We start from the raw sequence: 25179 nt of genomic DNA, 5'->3' as shown, positions 1-25179 counted from the left end.
CTATTTAGGTCATTTTTTCTGTATATTCTGGTAGGTTCACAAAGATTAAATTACACTTTTGGCCTTGTCCATACAGTGCAGATTTTGCATGCATTTTTTTAAAATCAAAACCGGAATTAAATCCAGGCGATCAGACCGATAAGGCCTTCCTTTATATACTAGTATTTCTTCTGGTTAGGTTTTGTTCCTGGTTTTGGTTAAAAAAAAATACATGTAAAATCTGCACTGTTAATAAGGCCTTAGGGCTTGTCCACACGTAGCGGAATTGCTGCGTATTTTCGGTCCGGAATTGTGGACGGAAAATGTGCAGCAGAATACAGCAGCAGCAAAGTGGGTGAGATTTAACAAATGTCATCCACACACTGCTTAAAATTTCCTTGCAGAAATTGACCTGCGTGTGCGTATTTTTTGTACTGCAAAAACACAGCAAATTCCCAACAATTTTCTGTAGTAATTCCATTATGTGTGGACAAGCCCTAAATGTTCTGTTTCACCTAGATTCCCAGATTCCTTACATTGACTGTTGCGGGCTTCCCTGCTTTCAGGTCCTGGACATGTGCTGTTTGCCCAGTAGTTATGACTATATTGTGTGCAGTGTTAATGCGGTGAGCGTCGTGCACCTTTCATGTAGTGCTCTCTTTGTGTTGAGATAAATAGGAGGAGGACATGGTGTCATTGGGATGTGATGTCTGTGTCACTGCTGCTGACACTTTGATGTGTTAATGAGAATTATTTGATAATAAAAGCTGAAAACTTGAATATTTATGACTAAGATTTTGTGCTTTTTATAAGCAATTGCTGATCATTAACCTCTTTGATACCGGAGGAGCATGTAACCGTTTCAGCCAACCAAATCCTGAAATCTGTTCATCATTTCCAGTAGATAAGTTGCAAATATAATAAGTTTCTTTGAGAGTAAATATTCAAACAGGTTTATGTAGTTCCATATCATATCTGTTCTTTCAGGAGACATTTCTATTGTGTCCAGGAAGCAGAGATCTAGGCCGCTGTTTGTAAGGTCCTTACATTAAAAGGCTGATATAGCTTACCTGCAGTACCAAGATGGACGGACCACCACGTTCATAGTGACTAGTGGGTCAGCCTTGAAAAAAAATCGATTTAGTTCTAAATTCTGAATGAAATTGACCTCTCCATATGAGTTCTGCTGCCTCATGAACACCCAAAAGTATCTCTACATTGATGACTCCACAAACTTGAGTCATTTACAGTAACTTCATTTATTTCAATGCAGAGTTGCTCTTCTATAATGAAAATAGAGATCAGTGTGTGGGTCCCTGCTGCTGCTGCACTCCTACTGTCTGTCTGATCGGCATGCCATAATTGTCAATTTAAGAAAACTCCTTTAAGGACTGTGTCCAACATTGTGTGCTGAGCAATTACATAATATACCTGTATAGTGGAATTCTGTTTTTCTGATCGGTATAATTCTGGCTGCAAACTGCTACCACTAGGTGGAGCAACCTGCACACGAATTTACACAACTAGTATAGAACTCAATGGGAGCTGTATAAGCCTGTTTGCAGTAAGATCCCCCTAGTGGTGGCTGCAGATAACTGCAGTGTCACAGCCAGCACGGTTAGCAGCTCAGCTCTGGCTCTCTCCCACAACAGGCCCCATAGCAGTTGCATGCCCTGGCTCTATGGTAGGGAGGCCGCTGTGTGGATATCTGGATGTGTCACCTACTATACTAGTTAAGGACTAGTGGCCTTTATTTATATGTGCCACCAGAGGCTCAGAACTACATCTTTGAACCAACTCTATAGGTAGCCAGTCCTCGGTGCTGGAGTGTGAATTTTTAATGCCAGCTTGCAGCAGCGTTAGCCTATTGAGTTTTTTAATGTAAAAAAAAAAAACATGAAAACCGTATATTGTATTTTGCTCTTAAATAGTATTTATAATGTTGTTAAGCTTTGTAATCGACGGTAAAAAGCATATAAAAATGTCAATTGACAGGCAGCATAGGTCTTATATTTATGAACAAAACATTTTATGCATATTTCTGTCTGGACACTTCTTATAGATTGCATCATTACTAAAGGACAACGAGCGTATTCAGTCCACTCCAAGCTCTGCATCGACTGAGGACACTGACATCAGGAAAATAAAGAAGGTAAACCATCCCATGTCTCTCATTGTGATACAGTATGGACTGTTCCAGTAATGGAGCACTTTATACAGTCTTTCATATACTGTCCGTGTGCACTGTTTGCAGGTGCAGAGCTTCTTACGTGGTTGGCTATGCCGGCGGAAGTGGAAGAGCATAATCCAGGATTACTCCAGATCTCCACATGCAGACAGCATGCGTAAGAGGAACCAGGTGGTGTTCAGCATGCTGGAAGCAGAGGCAGAGTATGTTCAGCAACTGCATATCCTGGTCAACAACTTCCTGCGCCCTCTGCGTATGGCGGCCAGTTCAAAGAAGCCGTCAATCACTCACGATGATGTCAGCAGCATCTTTCTCAACAGGTAGACTTCTTCTGCCGCTAATGTGTACATTATCTTATGCTGCGCCATTGATTCCGTCAAAATAAATGGAACCCTGTCACAACGGTGACAAACGGAAACCTTTCGCAACGTTTCCATCAACATTGAGATCAATGGTGATGCAAACGGAAGCTTAGGTTTCCGTTTGCCTTTCCGTTGAGGGGTTAACCCGACGGAAACCTCCGACGGAACCCCTCAACGGAAGGGCAACGCTGATGTGAATAGGCCCCTAGGAAATGTTCACACGCGGCAGATTTGTTGCAGAAATTTTGTGCGACTATTCCATACATCTGAATGGGGTTTGTACTAGTTCATGCACATGCTGCCGAAACAAACCATTTATGGAACAGTCGCAGAAATTTCTGAAACAAATCTGCCTGCATGTGAACATACCCTTACGGATTCCGTCTCTTTGCAGATGTTGAGAACCTCACTAGTGGTACTATAAACACAGCTGCAGCCATGATTCTGCCAGAAAACGTCACTTCGTGGGTTGTCTCGTGAAGACCACCCCTGTTCATATGCCCTATTAGGGCACATGGATGTCATAGGACGCTCTGTAAGAGTGGCCCCTGCTCTGGCTGACTCAATCTGTAGTCTGAATAGCCGACATGTAATACTGAACTATATTTCCCCTGCAGCGGCCACTGCTGGGAAAATGTCTGGCTAGACAAGGCTTCCCCAGCACAGTCAGCTGTTGGCCGGGTGTGCCGAGGCAACCCCTTTAAAGACCACTCCACACCAAAAGATGACATGTAGTTGTAAGGAGTTAAATAAATGCTTTACCTACTAAAGGCATTTTAAAGAATATTTTAGGGAATTATACAGGATAGTAACAAAATGCTGACGTTAATGTGCAGGTATTTTCAAATTCTCTACAATTGCCCTGACCAATCAGCGGATACGCACTGTTTTATGGCAGCCTGTAGTTTGAAGTCCATTGTATTTTGATGAGGAAGGTTATTATACTTGGGCTACACACCGACTTTTTGTAAACATGAAGAAGAGATTTTTGTATTACTAAAATCTATGGAGGAAAAAACTTTTTAAAAATCGCTCAGAAATCCCATCAAGTATTGATTAAGAAAAATAAATCTCTAGCATTATTAAGGCCAAGGCTGCACAGACGTTTTGTAATGATATTTTCCAATTTTAAAGTCTACCTTACATTGCACGTGGGGAGATGCTCCACGCTGGGTGGTACACGTGATTTGGCAACCGTGCGACTTCTGGAGGGTATCATGCACGGATCCAATTCTAATTAATAGGGCCGATGCATGATACTTTCTGGGCTTTGTACTGTTGCCACATGCAGGTAAGTCTCTCTACAGCTAATGTTAGGTCGGATAGGAGATCACAAGTGGGGGTACACTTTTACTATCTTGTGACAGATGCAGTTGACAGTACATCTCAATGTTTCCTCTGGACCGCAGCTGTAGATCGAATAAAATCAATCAGCATTACAAAAAGTCTGTGTGCAGCCCTGGTCTTAGACCTCACTTTTTGTAGCGCTGATTACGTTTAACTATTGGGTGACAGCTATAGCTATAGTCCAAAGGAAAACACTGAGTTGCTGTGGACTGCAGCTGTCACTCAATGGTTGCAGCGGTAGCTTAAAAATTTAGAATCAATCAGTAGGGCTACAAAAAGTCTCAGTGTAGCCAAGGCCTTGTAGAGTAAGTTCCAAAATCTGTCCTATTATTTTGGGCTTCTTTATGCAGCAAGTGCATGGTTTTCTGCAAACCCCATTCAGTGTGTGAACATATTTTTTGACCAGATCAATAGCGCTGTCGACTGCGCTATTCTTTCTGCTCAAAAACGGAAACCTTACGGAACGGAGACAAACGGAAACCATTTGCAACGGAAGCATTACCATTGAAATCAATGGTAATGCAAACAGAAACTTTGGTTTCCATTTGTCTTTCCGTTCATGGGTTCCTCCGACGGAAAGGTCTCACGGAACCCATGAACGGAACCCGACGCTGATGTGAACGAGGCCTTACATGTGACAGCTGCTTTTCATATTAATGTCATTTCTGTGTTTTTACTTTTTTCTTTTGCAGTGAAACCATCATGTTTTTGCACCAGATCTTTTATCAGGGTCTGAAGGCGAGAATCTCGAGCTGGCCTACGCTGGTGTTGGGTGAGATAGGGTTTGTGGTTCTGGTACAGCCATTGGGTGTATTTTCACTCCTTGTTCATCTCTGTTTGTCTTCCTCTTTCTTCAGCGGATCTATTTGACATTCTTTTGCCAATGCTGAACATATACCAAGAATTTGTGCGGAACCACCAGTACAGTCTGCAGATCCTGGCTCACTGCAAGCAGAACAGAGACTTTGACAAACTACTGAAACAATATGAGGCCAAACCAGACTGTGAGGAGCGGACCCTGGAAACATTCCTTACCTACCCAATGTTTCAGGTCTCTAGGAGTCAAAAGAACTCTTACACAATTTTATTTTTAACTATTTATGTAAAATTTAGGTGTGACCCAAATACAAAAATGTTGATAATTTTTAGAGTCATTTGTGAATATGAGCCAAATTAATGTGGATACAAAATCTGCTGTACAGTCGTCTACCACCATTGAATTGCATTTTGAAAAACACTAGTTGCCATGGGGTACCTGACTAAATGCAGTGGGACCCACATACTTCTTGGCTGTTCACCTTCCCAGCAGCCAGATGTTATGGTGCAGTGAATATTTCCTAGTACCGCATCTTTAAGAAAAATACTCTAAATCTATGTGGTTTGCTGTGGGTTTTGTTTGTCACCAATGTAGTACTGGTGTGTCTTTTTTGTCGCACCACAGCTAGTACATGTGGACAAACCTTAATAGACAAGTGACATAAGAGCAAAGTCCAATAGTTATGGAGTCTTTTTAAAAAATATGCAATGGTGTGGAAGACTGTTTTAAAGGGCAGCTCATTTAGGGGGCAACAATTGGGGAATGTGATTGTGTAGCAAACGTTGAGCAACACTCTTAGGGCGGATTTACACGAACGTGATATACGTCCGTGCAATGTGCGTGATTTTCACGCGCCTCGCACGCACCTATATTAGTCTATGGGGCAGTGCAGACAGTCCGTGAGTTTTGCTCAGCGTGTCTCCGCTGCGTAAAACTCACGACATGTCCTATATTTGTGCGTTTTTCACGCATCACGCACCCATTGAAGTCAATGGGTGCGTGAAAATCACGCGCACCACACGGAAGCACTTCCATGGGACGCCCGTGATTCGCGCAACAGCAGTAAAAAGTATGGTTGAAAACAGAAAAGCACCACGTGCTTTTCTGTTTACAAACATACCAACAGAGTGTCATAATGATGGCGGCTGCACGAAAATCACGCAGCCACGCATCATACGCAGCTGACACACGGAGCTGTTAAATGTCTTTTACGCGCGCAAAACATACATGCTCGTGGTAATCCAGCCTTAGTGACAGAAATGGCATTGCATTCCCTGAAACACAAATGGGACATTTGCATATTTACATTAGAATCATGAAAAGATCAATTTAGATTGTATATACGGAAAGGTAGTTATAATAGTGCACAACACTAGCTTCAATTGGAAACGTTTACAATGATTTCCGGTGTCGCTGAGCTGCTTGGTATATTTGCTGGAGAATGATCTGTTATCAATGTTAGGGTATGTGCACACGACATCTTTTCAGACGTAATGGAGGCGTTTTACGCCTCGATTTAGGCCTGAAAAGACGGCTCCAATACATCGGCAAACATCTGCCCATTGCTTGCAATAGGTCTTACGATGTTCTGTGCAGACGAGCTGTCATTTTACACGTCGCTGTCAAAATACGGAGCGTAAAATGACGGCTCGTCAAAAGAAGTGCAGGACACTTCTTGGGACGTTTTTGGAGCCGTTTTCTCGTAGACTCTATTGAAAACAGCTCCAAAAACGGCCGTAAAAAACGCCACGAAAAACGCGTGTTGCTCAAAAAACGTCTGAAAATTAGGAGCTGTTTTCCCTTGAAAACAGCTCCGTATTTTCAGACATATTTTGTTAATCGTGTGAACATACCCTTAGTGATTGGTCTCCTTGCTAGATATTGCGTGGTTGCTTTAAAATGACAGATGGCAGAAGACTAACCTTCTCTATCACTCCACCAGCATAGCTTTCCATTAATAATAGAATTTTTATTTGGGACCCCAGAGTTAATGTTCTGATAGCGGTTATTTTTTGTTGCTTATCTTTTGCCATATGTTGAAAGATATATTATTATTGATTGATTCATGCAGCTTGTATATTGTATATGAGATTATATTATATTGTATATGAGAGATGATAAAAGGGTACTGCAAGACTGACATCTGGTGGCCAGATGATAAAATTACATCGTATTCTTCACACTTTTGTAGTTATTTTTAAAGGAAAACAAGTGAAAACTGTAGTTTCCAATGTGAAATCATAATGTATGAAGGCAGTGCTGTTTCTTCTAGCTTTCTTCCTAAAAAAAATTACTAAATAGTGCCCGGGCTGTTGTATACTTTGTCCATTCAAGCATTGGTTGACAACAGTAGATGAGCTTATGTGATCTTCTGTTGTCAGTGAGAGATTCTCCAGACCAGTTTCTGTCCATTGTAGTTGATGTGGCTCCAACCATATAGTTCTATATTTTACTTTGTGGAGGAGTTCCCCCAGCTCAGAGCTATGTCCAGCTAGCACGTAATGACACTGCTTCTTGCCGCTGGAGACCAGTGTGATTTCTAACAAACTTTTTGGTTACTTACCTAGAACACAGTTTTCCAGTGCAGGGGAGCATTGACCATCTTTCTCCCTTGCCGCACTGTAGAGTACTTGCCACCAGCACTCATTGAATTTGGATGCCAAATGTATATCTCTAACAAAATCCGGATAGGGCACCAGCATTTCATAGCCTACATTGCCCAGCAACATACCAAGCCTAGTCAGACGACTGCTTCAATTATAGTGGTTACATTTGGTTTTCACTGGAGTTCCCCTTTAATCTGAGAAAGTGTTAGATGAAGAAGATATTATGTAAACACATTAATTGGTTGCTTATTTTCTTCTGTGCAGATCCCACGTTACATCCTCACATTACATGAATTACTGGCTCATACACCACATGAGCATGTGGAGCGCAACAGTCTTGAGTATGCCAAATCCAAACTGGAAGAGCTGTCAAGGTATAATACAATATAACTGTTTAGTCAGAAATCAGATGATCAATAAATAAAAACAACCGCACAGTACAGATGTGTATGTTTCTTTTCCGTAGGATAATGCATGACGAAGTCAGTGAAACAGAAAACATCCGTAAAAATTTGGCCATTGAGAGGATGATCGTTGAGGGCTGTGAAATATTGCTGGATACCAGTCAGACCTTTGTACGACAAGGTATGATATCTGGGTCACTGACCATGACCTGTGGTTACTACTATGCTGATTATTGGGCTTTAGTATTGTTTCACATATCACGGCTGTATATCATTTATTAGTATATTTTCAAGTCAGTGGGAGAAAATATTTTCTCATAGCTGGATTCGTTGTTTAAACGCTAAATCCCTCTTTTTAACAGCTGTAATATAGCTAAATCCAATAATCCAATATAGCTGTACTGTCAGAAGTCTGTTATACCTACAGAACCTTCCCAGTGTACCTATGAACTTGAGATAATCATAGTATTAAATACGATTATTTTTTTTTTCTTTTAAAGGGGTTGTCTGGTTTAGACAAACTCATCTTAGTTTGCCGACCCTGGGAGTTGTATTGCTGGGGGAATCGCCAGAGCCGGTCTTAACTGCAGAGATAATGAAATATTGTTGGATTGTGTCCATAGATTCCATGGGTGTCTATTCATTTTGTAGGACTTCTGCAGTTCTTACAGGTGGAGATCAGTGCTAAGTAAGGCACTCCGCTTTACCTACTGGTGCAACATCCCCTAATCAGACATGGGAAAAAGGGTTGTCTTAGCCAGTGGTGGGCAGCCCATTACATTATGGGCACCTTAGATTTGGTCCTTGACTCGATTTTGAAGGCCGCGCCTTATGTGCATTACACCCAATGTCTTAGCCACATGAATGAACAGAAACGATACAGCTCAATGCCCCTAAGGAAACATCTCAGCCACACGTGCCCCTAGAAACGACGCATCCCCACACACCCAGGAAACGACGCATCCCCACACCCCCAGGAAACTACGCATTCCCATGCCCCCCCTGACATGGCACAGCTTCATGCTCCCCCAATAACTTTGCAACCACACTCCCCCTCCTCCTATAATTTATGGTGCACACCACCTACCTCTTATCTCATACTGCAGTCTTGACACTGTGTGATGCTGCCACCTGCTGTTTGCATTGAATATGTTTGCTTTAAAATAGTCAAGTCAAGTACTCTGCAGAACAGGGCAGGGGACCTGGGGCCACGGGAGGGCATCTGTGGGCCATCAGTTGTCCAACACTGATCTTAGCATACCAAACCATTTAAATAAACTATTTGTGGACAGTTGCCTTCTAATTGCAATTATATGATATTGTATTGCATAAGGTTATCGTATTAGTTCTGTGTAGAAAATAAAAGAATGAATTTGTTATTTCTAGTAAAAAACTGTTGGTCTGTAAGCCAATCCTACTGAAGTATTTATGGTGACACTATCAAGTGGGAAATGATTGGTCCTCTTAAAATTGTAGGTTGCCTGATTCAAGTGCCGATGTCCGAGAAAAGTAGGGTGACACGAGGGCGGCTTGGGTCCTTATCTCTGCGGAAGGAAGGAGAGCGTCAATGTTTCTTATTCTCCAAACACCTTCTTATATGTACACGAAGCTCTGGAGGGAAGCTGCATCTCACAAAGGTCAGCACACACCACAACTATACCTTCAATGTGCTTCTATTGTAATGATGGATTTCCTGCTTGTCTTGTGTTTTTCCATCTGCTTAAAGCATAGGTTTACCTTTGAATAGCATTTTACAGTTTACATCTAGAAAGATAAATGACAATTTGTAGCATTGCTTTAATTATCACGTACCAGTCTGGAGTAACCAATGTCTATAGAATATTCTTACCTAGAGCTGCATTCAGAATTCTGCCATGTTTTTAAAGAGTAACTGTAGGTTTTAAAAAAACTTTTGCTATATCATAGATGCATATCAGAAGTTTTGATCGGTGGGGCTCTGGGTGCTGAGACGAAGGTGCAGGAGTCCTCAGCTGAGCTCCCTGCTCCTTCGAATGTGATCAGCGCATATTGTCAGGCCAAAGTCAGCTCGGAAATATGTCCTAGGGAAGCCATTTTAGTGTCCCAGTTATTGCTTGGTGTCCCAGAGATTGCCTTGTGTCACATTAATTGATTAATGTCTTCCATGGAATAAAAAAAAATACTCCGAATTGTCACTCTTTCAGGTCCCTATTATTTATACTGTGGCCATTAAAGGGGTTGTTCAGCATTAGAAAAACGTGGCTACTTTCTTCCAGAAACAGCGCCACACTTGTCCACGGGTTGTGCCTGGTATTGCAGCTCTGCTCAACTAAAGTGAATGTAGCAGAGCTGCAATACCACACACAACCTGCGGACAGTTGTAGTGCGATTTTTGAGAGAAAGTAGCCATGTTTTTCCTATCCTGGACATCCAAGTAAATTTTTCTTTAACAGACTGCATTTAATATGTTAAAATAGAGGTGACAGAGATGATGTGGGCCATATTTTGGCTGCGTTAGGCAATGTATATATTAAACATGTCCCCGGAGTCACGGTTGTGACAGTTCTCTAATTGTACCTACAGTCATACGCCTCCTTTCACATCCTAACAACTTTGCTGATGCTACCATTGCTATAGTTTTAGATTAAAAGATTTAAAGTTGTTATTTCAATGTCTAGCCAACTGGCAAAGCTGTGTGGCACAATGTCTTTGTGATTCCTACATGGTGTCTCTGTGAGCTTTGAAGCTCTCCAGTTGTGTTTGGTTAGTGCTGGAGTTGCTGCTTTGGATCCTAGTATATTTCTTTTATGTCCGGTTGTCATGTTGAATACTGATCCGATCTGCTGAACCTCAATTAATCCCACAAATGTCTGATTACTTTCCCTCTCTGCTTCTCTTCTAGAATGGGGTGATATCTCTGATGGACTGCACCTTACTGGAAGATCAAGATGATGATGACAGTTAGTACAGCAAATACAAACATCACAATTATTTTTTTTTATTTGCTAGTTCACCCCCATGACACTCAATTTATTTAGCATTAAACCAAAAAGATGCCGTCCTTTATATCATCTTTTTACTGTGCTCTATGACATTGCATGCAGGCTCCATGCATACTTACCATTTTGTCCACTGTCTCCTGTTGCAGACAGACCTCCCACACAGGATGGGGATCACTTGGACTTTAAGATCTCAGTGGAACCCAAAGATTCTGCACCATTTGTTGTCATTCTGCTGGCATCTTCCAGGCAGGAGAAAGCAGCATGGACCAGTGACATCAGCCAGGTCACCACTGTGTCATCACTGTGTCATCTCCTTGCCACCATAAATGACATGATGTCTTTACATCTTCATGGTATCATCATCACTACCATCATTTTATTCTCGTCTTTTAACCAGCCTTTGAGTGGCTCTGAGTGTGGTATTCTTCTCTTTTAGCTGTTGGCAACTATTGTTTGTTTTTTTATTTTACTCAATACACATAAGGCAACCCAATCTCAGTCTTTCTCAGCATTCCTAGTTTTAACTTCCATGATTCAAAGCCATATGTCCAGGGTCTCCGGCTCCCTGCCCTTCTGGAGCCACAATCACAGATCCATGTTAACTTGTTTGCAACAAAGAATGTAAGAGTTTTTAACATATTAGGGTCCACTCCATCTTAATTACCTTGTTTTCAGCATTAAAGATGTTTAATGTTCACCCAAAATAATTCAGACCCCAGACTCAGACCACCAAAATAATTCAGACCCCATATTCAGCCAGACCATCACATACCTCACTGTATAGTCCGACTCCTCTTTGATGGTGCAGCCGCAGGTCTTGCAAGAGGACTTGACCAGGAGAAGAAGGGGTGGCCACAGTTGGGCAGCTCAGTGAAGAGAGAGTCAGGCAGTGTACATCTCCCTGGGCCATATCACCTCTTTTAAGGAGGTGACAGGGCCCAGGTAGGCGTAGTCTATCAGCATCACACTCTAAACCATCAAAGTGTATTGAAAAGAAGGAAGTCCAGGAGGCCTCCCATTTTGGGGGACGTCATCCGAGCGCCTTATATCTCGGGCAATGCCTGCCACAATGCAAAGGAATTCCTGGATGGTCAGCGTCAGTAAAAGTCGATGAATTTCACACTTATTGAAGGTGACTGCCTGGGAGTACCTCTGCATCGATGTGGGTAGTGCCACAACACAGTGTGTGTTGTGGCCACCTATGCCATATGTGTTGCTTTCCCAATGCTAACATCTTTTTTGTCTAATATAAACTCCAATTCCTTAACTTGTTACATGTCCATCAGAGGGTACAATGTTAAAGCAGGTTTAATGGTACAGGTATAAAATATGCCATGTCCTTGTAAACCATGTGAAACAAACCATTAGCTGCTGTGTACTACTTGCGACAGACTGGTGTTAGGTTATTCTACATTTGTCTTTGTGACTACCCCGGTCTTTTCTGTGCTCCATTATTCCCTTCCATGTTGTTCCATTCTATATCAGCCCCCCTCTACCTACACCTGACCGTGAGTCTGCTCTTTAGTGTGTGGATAACATTCGCTGTAATGGACTGATGATGAATGCCTTTGAGGAGAATTCCAAGGTCACTGTTCCCCAGATGATCAAGTGAGTAGATAATAAAGAAAGCTATAATCTAGAATGATAGAAGATTACATGTATAAGGTATACCTTCTGTGAAGCTTGAAGCATGAACTGCAATGTATTAAAGGGGTCGTCCTGACTGAGTCTTTCCTGCTCTATGATATGCATATGCCTTATCAGCTAAGATAGAAATGGGTTGTCACTTCCCTAGAGGATACAAGTTCACAGTTGGGTCATTTGGAAAACTTTTGTATCAGGCATTTAAAATACATTGATAATGCAACTCGTGGGTGGTTCATTTAAAGGGGTTATTCAGTTTAGTAAACCAATGTCATATGCCCTATTAGAGAATTCTGAGATAATAGAGGATCATCCATTGGCCAGAATCCTCATCTCTTACTGCAGTGGCTAGTGGTTATAAAGAGCTTCTATCGCTCTGGAGGACCTGCCCTGTCCAGCATTACACAGACAACCAAAGTCATTTGAATAGGCACTGCGTACTGCTTAATTTCCCCTGTGGTGGCGCTGCAGGGAAATTGAACACTTACTGCCAGATTTCCTCACAGATTACATCTGATTGCTGGAGGTCCTAAGAAAGTGACACTTTGTGATCAGCTTATTTTCAAGGTATCCTGCTGGGAGTTTGAATTGTCTAAATCAGAGAACCTCTTTAAGACAAGAATGTTTTATAGGTTCAGGGCATATTTTAATAGAGGTCAAGAAATATAGGACTTTTTTTTTTTCTCACGTCATGTTTTCATTCTAAAGTGACCCTTTTTGGAAATGTGTTCCCATAGGTCAGACAGCAGCCTGTACTGTGATGATATCGACATTCGGTTCAGTAAAACAATGAACTCATGCAAGGTTCTACAGATACGCTACGCAAGTGTTGAGCGCTTACTGGAACGTCTTACAGACCTGCGCTTCTTAAGCATTGATTTCCTCAACACTTTCTTGCACTCTTACCGGGTCTTCACTACTGCAGATATTGTTCTTGATAAGCTTATAGCTATCTATAGGAAACCAGTCAGTGCTATCCCTGCCAGGTGGGTACCTGTAACTGAGACTAAGATGACAGAAGATTATATTGTTGGAGCTGTTTAGACTAAAATCCACCGTGGTTTCTAAATATAAAGGGTCTTGGTAGTCTATAGGGCACCCAAACCACTTTTCTGATATTTGGAGTTTTCAATGATTGGAAATCTCCAACACCACAGCACCTCTGAAATCAATGGGGTTCTATCTTGAACAGAGTATTCAGTGCTGAAAATCTCTGAGTAAGCAATGAAGAGATAGAACATTCCTTAGAGCATGCCCCACTGATTTGGGAATCAGCATTCAGCTGAGCTCAAGGACCCCCAAGGTCATCGTGAGCTGGAATTCCTCTTTAATGTAACCCCTTGGTTATTGACAGTGCAAGGTCTTTTATGTTAGACATTTTCACATTGCTGCTTTGGCTTGATAATATTGATTGTGAAATGAATTCTGTGTATTCAATCCAATTCTGCTTTTGTATGGCTGACATGAGAGTGGGTTTGGTTAGTCTCTGAGTTATTCTCTCTGGAGTTCTTAAAAATCAGAACTATCATTTGTATCAAGCCACAGTTTCTGTTTCCAAAGTGCACTTTACCATTTATGCTTTTAATATGTTATCTTTCTGTAGCAAATGGGTTGGAATAATATTTTCAGCTATTTGTTCAATATTTCTTGTACAGATGTGCATCAGGATGAACTATTCACATCAGGGCGCACTATTTATATCACGGTGCACTATTAACATCATAGTGCACTATTTACATCAGGGTGCACTATTTACATCAGGGTGCACTATTCACATCAGGGCGCACTATTCACATCAGGGCGCACTATTCACATCGGGGTGCACTATTCATCAGGGTGCACTATTCACATCAGGGTGCACTATTCACATCAAGGCGCACTATTCACATCAGGGCGCACTATTCACATCAGGGCGCACTATTTACATCAGGGCGCACTATTTACATCAGGGTGCACTATTCACATCAGGGTGCACTATTTACATCAGGGTGCATTATTAACATCAGGGTGCACTATTCACATCAGGGTGCACTATTCACATCAGGGTGCACTATTCACATCAGGGTGCACTATTAACATCAGGGTGCACTATTCACATCAGGGTGCACTATTCACATCAGGGTGCACTATTCACATCAGGGTGCATTATTCACATCAGGGTGCACTATTCACATCAGGGTGCACTATTCACATCAGGGTGCACTATTCACATCAGGGTGCATTATTTACATCAGGGTGCACTATTCACATCAGGGTGCACTATTTACATCAGGGTGCACTATTCACATCAGGGTGCACTATTTACATCAGGGTGCACTATTCACATCAGGGTGCACTATTCACATCAGGGTGCACTATTCACATCAGGGTGCACTATTCACATCAGGGTGCACTATTTACATCAGGGTGCACTATTCACATCAGGGCGCACTATTCACATCAGGGCGCACTATTTACATCAGGGCGCACTATTTACATCAAGGTGCACTATTTACATCAGGGTGCACTATTCACATCAGGGCGCACTATTTACATCAGGGTGCACTATTCACATCAAGGCGCACTATTCACATCAGGGCGCACTATTTACATCAGGGTGCACTATTTACATCAAGGTGCACTATTTACATCAGGGTGCACTATTCACATCAGGGTGCACTTTTCACATCAGGGTGCACTATTCACATCAGGGTGCACTATTCACATCAGGGTGCACTATTCACATCAGGGTGCACTATTCACATCAGGGTGCACTATTCACATCAGGGTGCACTATTCACATCAGGGTGCATTATTTACATCAGGGTGCACTATTCACATCAGGGTGCACTATTCACATCAGGGTGCACTATTTACATCAGGGTGCACTATTTACATCAGGGTGCACTATTCACATCAGGGTGCACTATTCACATCAGGGTGCACTATTCACATCAGGGTGCACTATTCACATCAGGGTGCACTATTCACATCAGGGTGCACTATTCACATCAGGGTGCACTATTTACATCAGGGTGCACTATTTACATCAGGGTGCACTATTCACATCAGGGTGCACTATTCACATCAGGGTGCACTATTAACATCAGGGTGCACTATTCACATCAGGGTGCATTATTTACATCAGGGTGCACTATTCACATCAGGGTGCACTATTCACATCAGGGTGCACTATTCACATCAGGGTGCACTATTTACATCAGGGTGCACTATTTACATCAGGGTGCACTATTCACATCAGGGTGCACTATTCACATCAGGGTGCACTATTAACATCAGGGTGCACTATTCACATCAGGGTGCATTATTTACATCAGGGTGCACTATTCACATCAGGGTGCACTATTCACATCAGGGTGCACTATTCACATCAGGGTGCACTATTTACATCAGGGTGCACTATTTACATCAGGGTGCACTATTCACATCAGGGTGCACTATTCACATCAGGGTGCACTATTAACATCAGGGTGCACTATTCACATCAGGGTGCATTATTTACATCAGGGTGCACTATTCACATCAGGGTGCACTATTCACATCAGGGTGCACTATTCACATCAGGGTGCACTATTTACATCAGGGTGCACTATTCACATCAGGGCGCACTATTTACATCAGGGTGTACTATTTACATCAGGGTGCATTATTCACATCAGGGCGCACTATTCACATCAGGGCGCACTATTCACATCAGGGTGCACTATTTACATCAGGGTGCACTATTCACATCAGGGTGCATTATTCACATCAGGGCGCACTATTCACATCAGGGCGCACTATTCACATCAGGGTGCACTATTTACATCAGGGTGCATTATTTACATCAGGGTGCATTATTAACATCAGGGTGCACTATTCACATCAGGGTGCACTATTCACATCAGGGTGCACTTTTATAAACATATATAGCTGGCGCTGACAATTTCTATATCTATTTTCTCAGAATGTGCCCTTCATGGAAGTAAAGGGGAAGGGGGGTCTACAGTTATAGCTCCCATGACATGCAAGTGGGCTATCATGTGGTTGTTAAGACCTTGGTATAAGAGTTTCTTTCATTTGTGTACAATTCTAAGTAGGCACAGAGCTTTTCCATGTTAATAGCATACAGAGGTCTGACAGACACAGAGAGAAGCCAGAGCAGGGAACTGTCTATATTGCGTATACTTGTAAATGGTTGACCAAAGAGAGTTCTCCTCGGCCTCGATAATGGCCGGCTATGCACCTGATTGTAGTTCGTTCAGTCTTCATTTATTACAAAAATTATTGTCAAAAGATTAAACATAGTCATTTTATCCACTCAGACAGATCAGGTGTCCTAACAGACTACTTCTGCTGAGTACAGTTACAGTAGGAAGAGCAGCTCTGAAGTATAAACTGCTGCTCTAACAATTGAAATACTGTGCAGGCTAATAGAGCAAAATTGTCATAAGCCTTTGTAAATTATTACTGTTCGGGGGCGATGTGTTATAATCAGCTAAATTTCACAGTATAAGCCATATTTTTTTTTTATTTCTAGATAAATCATTGTAAATTTGCTTCCATTTCTTGCATGTTCCATTGTGATTAGGGCATTACTATTTATATCTTCATATTTTGTTTGCATTTTCACATCTTTAGATCTTTAGAGCTACTGTTTGCAAGTAATCAGAATAATAAACTTCTGTATGGTGAGCCGCCCAAATCTCCTAGAGCTACACGCAAGTTCTCATCCCCACCACCCCTCTCCATCACCAAGTCATCCTCCCCAAGTCGTAGACGCAAATTGTCGCTTAATATTCCTATAATTACTGGTGGAAAAGCATTGGACCTGGCCGCCTTGGGCTGCTCTTCCAATGGATATTCAAGTGCCTGTCCTGCTCCTCCTCCATACAGCAAGACGAGCCTGGACATCAACAAACTCTATGTATCTGGAAGTTTCCCAAGCAAGGTGGGAGAGGGAGAGGAGCCACCCGCAGAGAGAGATGAGGAACCAGTTGCAGCACGCCAAAATAAAGGTACATTCAGGAAAGTGAGAGCAGAAACTGCACTGTAGTGGGCGCAATGCTCACACTTCAGGATCCTTTCGCATATTTGAAAAAATCTTCTGTTAAGCTCAGAATTCAAGAAAGTTACACTTAATAAAAAACTAATAAATAATAAACTAACAGCAAACTTAGCCTTATAGATAAAAATATAGAAACTTAAAGTGAACACCTTTTAATATTCCCGTATGTCATTTGTAGGTCCTACTTTCTGTGCTGTTTAATCTTGTAATTAATCTTTATAGCGGGTTTTTTTTATACAGAGCTCCATATGCCCTGCACATACATGGAGAGGAATTTATTAAACTATCTACAAAATTTTTCTGGCGTAGAAAAGTCACAAATTGCGCAAATACTCCACCCCTGCCACGTTCCAAAAAGTAAACGGGCTTTACAAAAGTGGTGTGGTCACCGGTGGCCTGAAACATTTACTGGCGTTCATTATAGAGGTCTTTTAGACACATTTTACTCTAGTGCACTTTATATTAAGACTGGTGTATAAAACTTCAGCCTTCATAAATTTTCCCTATAAAGTAAAATAATAACATTCTGGCTACCTTCAACCACCACTAGAGGGAGTTTAAGAGTTTAGTGCATACTGCTTTATTATTGAGTTAAAGAAGTTCTCCGGCAAAAAAAAGAATTCTGATGTTTATGAAAATGTGCCCATCACTATTTATTACTCTTCTCATGTATATACCAGATTCATAAGCAGGAGTCCAGCGTATTTTTTGTAAGGGGTTATAAACGGCACAATATTTTGTGTGCCATTAGTCCCTTAACCCTTTGGTCCTGAAGGTATAATATGCAGCACTTTTGTGTTTACAATGTATTTGTAATCTTTAATAATGCAATTTTACACTAATTTATTATTTATGTCACTTTCTCATTCAGAATCTGAAGCTTGCCGAGCTGAATCAGACAATGAACAGACACAAAGCGACGAGGCGGAGACTGATACGTCCCCAACCCGCTCACCAACCACGCCAATTTCTCAACGCGGCCGTAACTCTGCAGGTGAGTAAATCTTTTTGATATTTCTATCATCCCTTAACAAACATACATTAAGGTAGCCTACATATACAGTATTTCAATTAGCTGACCATTCACTTCAAACAAGTACCAGAATTTTCAGATTTTCTTACTGGCTCTGGCAGGTTTATTAACTGTTTCAGGATTTACAGGATTAAAGTGAAGTTCTTGTTTGGAGCCATTATAACTATTATATTAGGAAATTGTAAAATGAGAAATATGATTTTCAGAATGGCTCCATCAACAAGTGATTCCAATAATAAGCCTGGAGAGATGTGGAGGAATTCCCTGACAGTATCCTAGTTGCCTTAGTAGAATAAGGCTGCCCAAACACAGAGCAGGGTCCACCAACAATCTAATGTGTATTAAGGGGTCCCGGGTTACCCCTATCGGCAGATGTTAGGGCCGAGAATCGGCTTGATGGATTTCAGCATGCCTGATCCATCTGTTCTGCTGAGAGATAAGCCACTGTCAGAAGTGTCAGGCAGCTTGACTCATTGTAATAAACATGCACTCTTGCCTGAGCTGATGGTGTGTGTTTATGGGGGAGGCAACGTAGATATTTGTTGACTGAATGTGCGTTCGGCCAACAGCTATGTTATGCGCCTACATAGAAAACATTGCTGTAAAAAGGTTGCTGCTGGTCTATCATTCCACCTAAAAAAATGCAAAGGGCAGAAATGCTGGTGGCACTCAACAATACATGCCACCCATACCCATACAGAGCATGATACAAGCAAGGAACAAGTCAAAAGAAAATGACATAAGAACAAAGAAACAAAGTACAGCAATACGTCTGCGAAGTCCTAAAAATCAATTAGGGCATTGAAAGAATTATTGAGCAAAGGAATGCAATATATATAATAGTGTACAATGAAGTATAAAATACACAGAGTAACTGGCAAATACACAATTACCAAATATCAAATAACCAGCCAGCAAAGACGACTTCGGCCTGAAGGACAGCACGAAAAACGAACCAGAAATTCCCAGTTTCCATTTGTACAGTAAGCAGGATCTACAGGTCGCAAGTGTGTCACAGGCGCAGTTTAACAATACACTCATTGTATATAGGCCCAAAACAAGCTATGCCATCATACAGCAAGCAATGTAAATACCAGGTCCTTGTCACAAAGCTGATATGATGTGCAAAATTTGGCCGCATTTTTTGCCAATTCTATGCATCATATATGACCGGTCCAGTGTGTACGTTGTGTATTGTGTGCAGCATGAGTCTCTTTATCATTATTTACTGTATTGTGGATTCACACTTATTTGTGCTAACTTTTCTGTACAGACTTTACACTGTTCTCCTATAATAATGGCATTGTGATGACTTCCTGCCGGGAACATGACAGCAATCGCAGCAATCTGTCAGCAGCCTCTGCCTTTGCCATAGCAACAGCTGGAGCTAATGAGGGTACTCCAACCAAGGAAACATACAGACGTATGTCTTTAGCCACAGCAGGTAGGTACCGGCAACGAGCCATCAATTAAGGATTGACCAGTATAACGCGCCAGTTGTGACGGATTCGTGCAGTTGATATGATACAAGAAAGTACCTACTGCCACTATGCTTTGCAGCTAAGCCAATGTTTTAGTAGCATCTCAGATAACTAACATCTATCATTTCCATATGTATTTCAGCAAGGAAATCAATGAGTTTGTATAGATTTATGTACATAAACCTTAAAGTGCCTCTGCCATACGGCATACTGTGCTTGGCACCCAGTTGTAAAGGACATTTTGGAGCACCATTGTGAGGAGAGCCTGCAATGGGAGGGTCAGCAATGGTGCTTGGCTGAAAACAGGTGACAAGGCTATGCTTCTCCTAAGGGTGAATTTACACGCGGCAGATTTTGTTGTAGAAATTTCTGCGGCTGAAAATCAGTTTAATTTATCTGAATAGAACATACAGAAATCCATGCACCTTCTACAGAAGAAACCCCATTCAGATGAATGGAAATAATTTTCAGTCGTAGACATTTCTGCAACAAAATGTGCCGCGTGTGACTGTACCCTGAATGTCCTTTTCATCTGAATGTCAGGCTTATTATATGCCTATCCCCCCACTCTCCAAATTCTAGTTTTGAATAGCTGCTAGTACAAGGCCTTAATGTAACCCAGTATGGGTATCCATGTTTAAAGGGGTCGTCCAGTTTCAAAAATCCATTTTTATATACACTATAAGGGAATTCCGAGTTAATAAAAGGGGAGTCTCCTGTTTTTTATCTTCTGGTCAGAGTACAGAATAGTTATAAAGAGCATCTATTTCTCTGTAGGACCTGTCCTGTCCTGCATTACACAGACAAAGCAAGGATTTGGATTCCCCATGGTGGCCCTGCTGGGAAATTCACTACTTACTGACAAGATTCCCCACAGATTTCCGCTTATTGCTGGGGGTCGCATCAGGGAGACACTTTGTGATCTGCCTATTTTCAAGGGACAATCTTTAAAGGGATTTTTGGGGTAAAAAAGTTTTTGGGGGACTTTAAATGACAAGTGAGGACTACTTACTTATAGATGGACAGATGCACCGTTCCTGCTGGTTTCAGCATCAGTCACGTGACTACATCAGCGCCCGCAGCTCATTGGTAGTTAGTGTTTATGACCACTTGTCCCCTATTCCACTGGCCTAAACACGCCCCCAGTGGTCGGCATGTCACAGCAGCATGTGGCCTAAATCTATCCCCCTCCTTGAGTGTCGTCCTCCTGCTCTCCCTGTATCAGGCGCATGCGCTGTGCAGTGAAGAAGAATTTTAAACAGTGCATGCGCCGCTGACTTTCAGACTTTAAGATCAGACACGTCTGTCTTTTTTTTGAGAGCGGTGTGACCGTGTGTAAGCAAATAAATATTAGCAGATGACGTGACCTCACTTCCATAATGTAAGTGAGAACACCGCTTCTGCTAATATTTGCTTACACAATAAAACGACTGATGTGTCTCTTAGGCTACATGCAGACGTTGCGTATTTTGCTCTGAAAAATACGCAGCAATACGCAGCAAATTTGCAGGTAAAAACCGCACATAATTGTGCATTTTTCAATGCATTTCTTGTTGCGGTTTTTACGTTTTGGTAAGTCTTTCGGCACGTTTTCATGCTGCTTGATTTTGGTGCTATTTTCCACAGATACGATTTTAAAATCCGCACTGCAGGTCAATTTACGTGCGGAAAAATACTGCAGCGTGTACTTGAGAATTCCTGGAATTTCATTGACTATGCTGGTACTGTATTATGCTGTGGTTTTGCCGCACGCAAATACGCATGGCAAAACCGCACGTAATATGCATCATGTGCATTGACTCTTAAAGTCTGAAACAAACGGATCTGAAACAATCGGCGTCAGGAAGAAGACCAGCAAGGGGAGAGGTGCATGGATAAAGACAAGGGGTATAGGAGACGGAAAAAAAAAGCTCCCAGTAACCCACTAACTTAATTGGCTTGGAGCTGGGGAACGGCGTTTTGTGGTCACATGATGGCCACTTAAACCCCTGGAACAGCGCATTTGACGGACGCAGCGGCTAACTATAAGTAAGTAGTACTTTTACCCGGAAAATCCCTTTTAAAGAATATCTTTGTTGGGCATGTCTTATTTTCAAGGGACCCTTCTAACAAGTAGAGATTGACCAAAGCAGAGAACCCCTTAATAATGCCACATGACATTGGCATTATATTCATTGTCATATAAAATGTTTTTAGTATAATTTGTGTTTCAATCCTTCAATGTTTTGAAGATCTGTGATTGCAGGTAATAAAAATATAGATTTCTTGTTTACATTCAGTGGCTGAAAAAGTCTTGATCAGAAAGTCCCACACAGCTGCTGGGTTTGTTACAATGTATCTAAATAAACAATAGGAGAACAGTGTAGATACAAGTTCAATGTGGAGTCGAGAACGGAGGAGAGCTGTGACGCTGGTTATGTCATGATTCTATGACATAAAGATGAGCTAAACTGTGTGTTTGAAGAAGACACCAGAGCCATTTCTCCAGAATCCATGAACTATATTTTCATTACTACTACATTACAATACATGTCATAAAAGCCTGTATTCATGGATTTGTATGTTGTGTGTTGCAGGATTTCCTTCAGATCAGAGGAATGGTGATAAAGAATTTGTAATCAGAAGGGCAGCAACAAACCGTGTACTCAATGTCCTGAGACACTGGGTTTCCAAACATGCCCAGGTACATCCCAAGATCCACTATTACGCACACCTCTTCCTGGCACTAGTCACTAGTCAATGTGTTTTCCTGCCATCAACCAGTCACTCTTTGTATCTCTTCCTACTAATCAGTATATGACATGTGATGTGTTTCAGAGGATGTTTGTGCCTTTTTAAGAAAAACAATCAATCAAATTAGATTTGTATATATATATTGTGAGTGCGGGTCCCTCTTCCTGTACCACTCCGCACACAGTGTCCATTGAAATCAATTAGCTGTTAGAATGTTATTAGTCCTCTAGAGCTGCTGGGAATTTTTACAGCTCTGCTGAATGGCCAAGAGGTCTGGATTGTTACAATTGGATTAGCACAACTGCAATTACTTAATGTGCATGTTTGATGGGTTATTTTTGTCTTTGATAGGATTTTGATTCAAACCTGCAACTAAAGAGCAAAGTCATTAGTTTCCTTGAGGAGGTCATCCACAACCCAGAGCTGCTAGCCCAGGAGAGGAAGGCTGCAGCCAATATTATTCGGTGAGACATTGCACAGGTGCATACACACACACACACTCACACACACTCACACACACTCACACACACACACACTCACTCACCATCGGGGCAGCCTGCTACCAATCTCAGGTCGTCGACCCTTCCGGGAACCTGTAGAAGAAGTAACTCTGCATGCACATAGATAGTTATTTCCTATAAGGCCAGGGCAACACCTAGACTTTTTGTAGTGCTACTGATTGATTTTAACTATTGAGATATAGCTGCAGTCCAAATGAATACATTGAGTTGTATGCAATCTTGTGCACTGCAGCTGCCTCTCAATGGTTAAAATCACTCAGTAGCACTACAAAAAGCCTAGATGTAGCCCTGGTCTTATAGGTTCATTGGTGGGTTGTAATTACCGCTGCCCAGGACCTAAGCGTACAGGCAGGCTGCAGGAGTGACCTGCAAAAAGACTACAATGGCTTTCCGGAGCAGCACGGATTAGGTAAGTATAACTTTAATTGGGTGGGTGCCTACACTCCAGGCACAAGCTGGATTTCATACCTTTAAAAAGTGATAGTGTTAAAAGGGTTGTCCCATCAGAACAACACCCTGTTCATATGTCCTATTAGGGCATATGAACTTTATAGAGGTAGTACCCCCGCATGTTAGAGGCTCCTACTCTTGCGGACCCATCGCGTCCATGTATTACATTAATATTACATTTTCCCTGCAGTGGACGCCAGGGGTGAGAGAAGCTGATCGATTCACCAGCTGCTTTTTGAAAAGGGGTTGTCTTCATGAGGCAGAAGGGGCATGATGACTGACAATGAACCCTAAGGCCCTGTTCACACAGAGTTTTTTGACGAGTTTTTTGGGGCAAAAACCACGGCAAAAAACTCCTCAAAAACCGCCCGAAAATGCCTCCCATTGATTTCAATGGGAGGCAGACGAGTTTTTTTACCACGAGTAAAAAAAACTCGTCGTGGTAAAAAGAAGCAACATGACCCATCTTGAGGCGTTTTCCGCCTCCAAAACCCCATTTCAATGAGAAACCTCGACGAGTGTTTTGACGAGTTTTTGTCAAACCACTGTGCAAAAACCTACTGGAGCAGTTTTTGCAGGAGGAATTTTCCTCCTGCAAAAAACTCCATGTGAACCCAGCCTAAAGCTGTATTCACACATGCCATTTTTTTCTGCTTGTTTGTCAAAGATTTTTTGCCATGATTTTCATAAAATCGTAGAAAAGAAATGCCGCAGCGTCACAAAATCCCAACATTTTTCTAGCACTTTAGTGAAACCACAGCTTTTTTTACTGGAGTATGCCAAAATTGCAGCTAAAAGATTCAACAAAACTGCAAGAAAAATGCACCTTCATCAGTTTATCACTTCAACTACAAATCATATTGATGGCTAACACAGTACAACACTCTGCTACTTCTATTGAGCCGGCCAGGCCCCTATACACATACGATCCACAAGTGATTCCGTCGATGTCTGTGTGTTCGACAGACTCTCATGTGAATAGTCACTTATCCAGTGTAAATTATTGAAACAAGGAACAATAAAGATACTGTGTAACATTGACCATCATAAACTTTGTACAATCTCCAGTGCATGTAAGGAAGATTATTGTTCTCCTCAATAGGAAAAACAGAAATCTTAACAAACAGATCAATATTGGTTTTTGACAAGCATTTTGTGTAAACAGGCCTTTCGTCAGCCATTAATCACCTTTAAACATAGCGGTTTATTGATGTAGTCATCAGCGCCTGAACAATGACACATAGGAACGGCTGTACTAACAATATGTTCTCTTGTCAGCACATTGACACAGGAGGATCCCGGAGATAGTCAGGTCACACTGGAAGAGATTGAACACATGGTAAGTGCTATGAATAATATTGTGAAAACCAGTATATCTGTTTAATTACATTGCAAGTATGATGTTGAGAAGGGTGTCTAGTTTAAGTTCTGTTAACATTAGCATCATGGCTTTTGTTTATAACGGAGCCATGATAGCTATGAAAGCAGAATGGATACTGACAAATCCATACAGACCCCCAATGACTTGTAATGGGGTCTAAGGGTAATCAGTATATTTGGAGGTAAGAATAGCGATGCAGACTGCA

General features: G+C 41.7%; 1 protein-coding gene and 1 long non-coding RNA gene across 4 annotated transcripts in view; one reads left to right on the top strand and one right to left on the bottom strand.

Moving 5' to 3' along the window:
• The window catches only part of RASGRF1 (Ras protein specific guanine nucleotide releasing factor 1), a 60978-nt gene that overhangs the window by 15330 nt on the left and 20469 nt on the right, over positions 1-25179 (top strand). The window contains exons 4-20 of one of the 3 annotated variants that reach the window (XM_075858433.1): positions 2042-2131; positions 2234-2487; positions 4569-4648; positions 4734-4927; positions 7564-7673; positions 7766-7884; positions 9180-9340; positions 10585-10642; positions 10831-10967; positions 12210-12292; positions 13066-13314; positions 16949-17325; positions 18247-18369; positions 19682-19852; positions 22466-22572; positions 22974-23086; positions 24872-24932. In XM_075858433.1, the coding sequence (XP_075714548.1) occupies positions 2042-2131; positions 2234-2487; positions 4569-4648; positions 4734-4927; positions 7564-7673; positions 7766-7884; positions 9180-9340; positions 10585-10642; positions 10831-10967; positions 12210-12292; positions 13066-13314; positions 16949-17325; positions 18247-18369; positions 19682-19852; positions 22466-22572; positions 22974-23086; positions 24872-24932 (2487 nt within the window). Of the gene's footprint in view, positions 1-2041; positions 2132-2233; positions 2488-4568; positions 4649-4733; positions 4928-7563; positions 7674-7765; positions 7885-9179; positions 9341-10584; positions 10643-10830; positions 10968-12209; positions 12293-13065; positions 13315-16948; positions 17326-18246; positions 18370-19681; positions 19853-22465; positions 22573-22973; positions 23087-24871; positions 24933-25179 lie in introns of those variants that run through there. The other 2 variants (XM_075858435.1, XM_075858436.1) reach the window with 2 other exon arrangements.
• On the bottom strand, positions 8810-11023 carry LOC142749884 (uncharacterized). The gene is made up of 3 exons (XR_012882499.1): positions 10804-11023; positions 10405-10617; positions 8810-9247 (listed from the first exon to the last, which is right to left on the bottom strand). It is a non-coding gene; the product is annotated as an uncharacterized LOC142749884 (long non-coding RNA).

Source organism: Rhinoderma darwinii, chromosome 3 (assembly GCF_050947455.1).
Source record: "Rhinoderma darwinii isolate aRhiDar2 chromosome 3, aRhiDar2.hap1, whole genome shotgun sequence".
Taxonomy (NCBI): Eukaryota; Metazoa; Chordata; class Amphibia; order Anura; family Rhinodermatidae; genus Rhinoderma; species Rhinoderma darwinii.
Note: the sequence above shows the minus strand (reverse complement) of the source record. Positions and strands in the feature narration are given on the sequence as shown.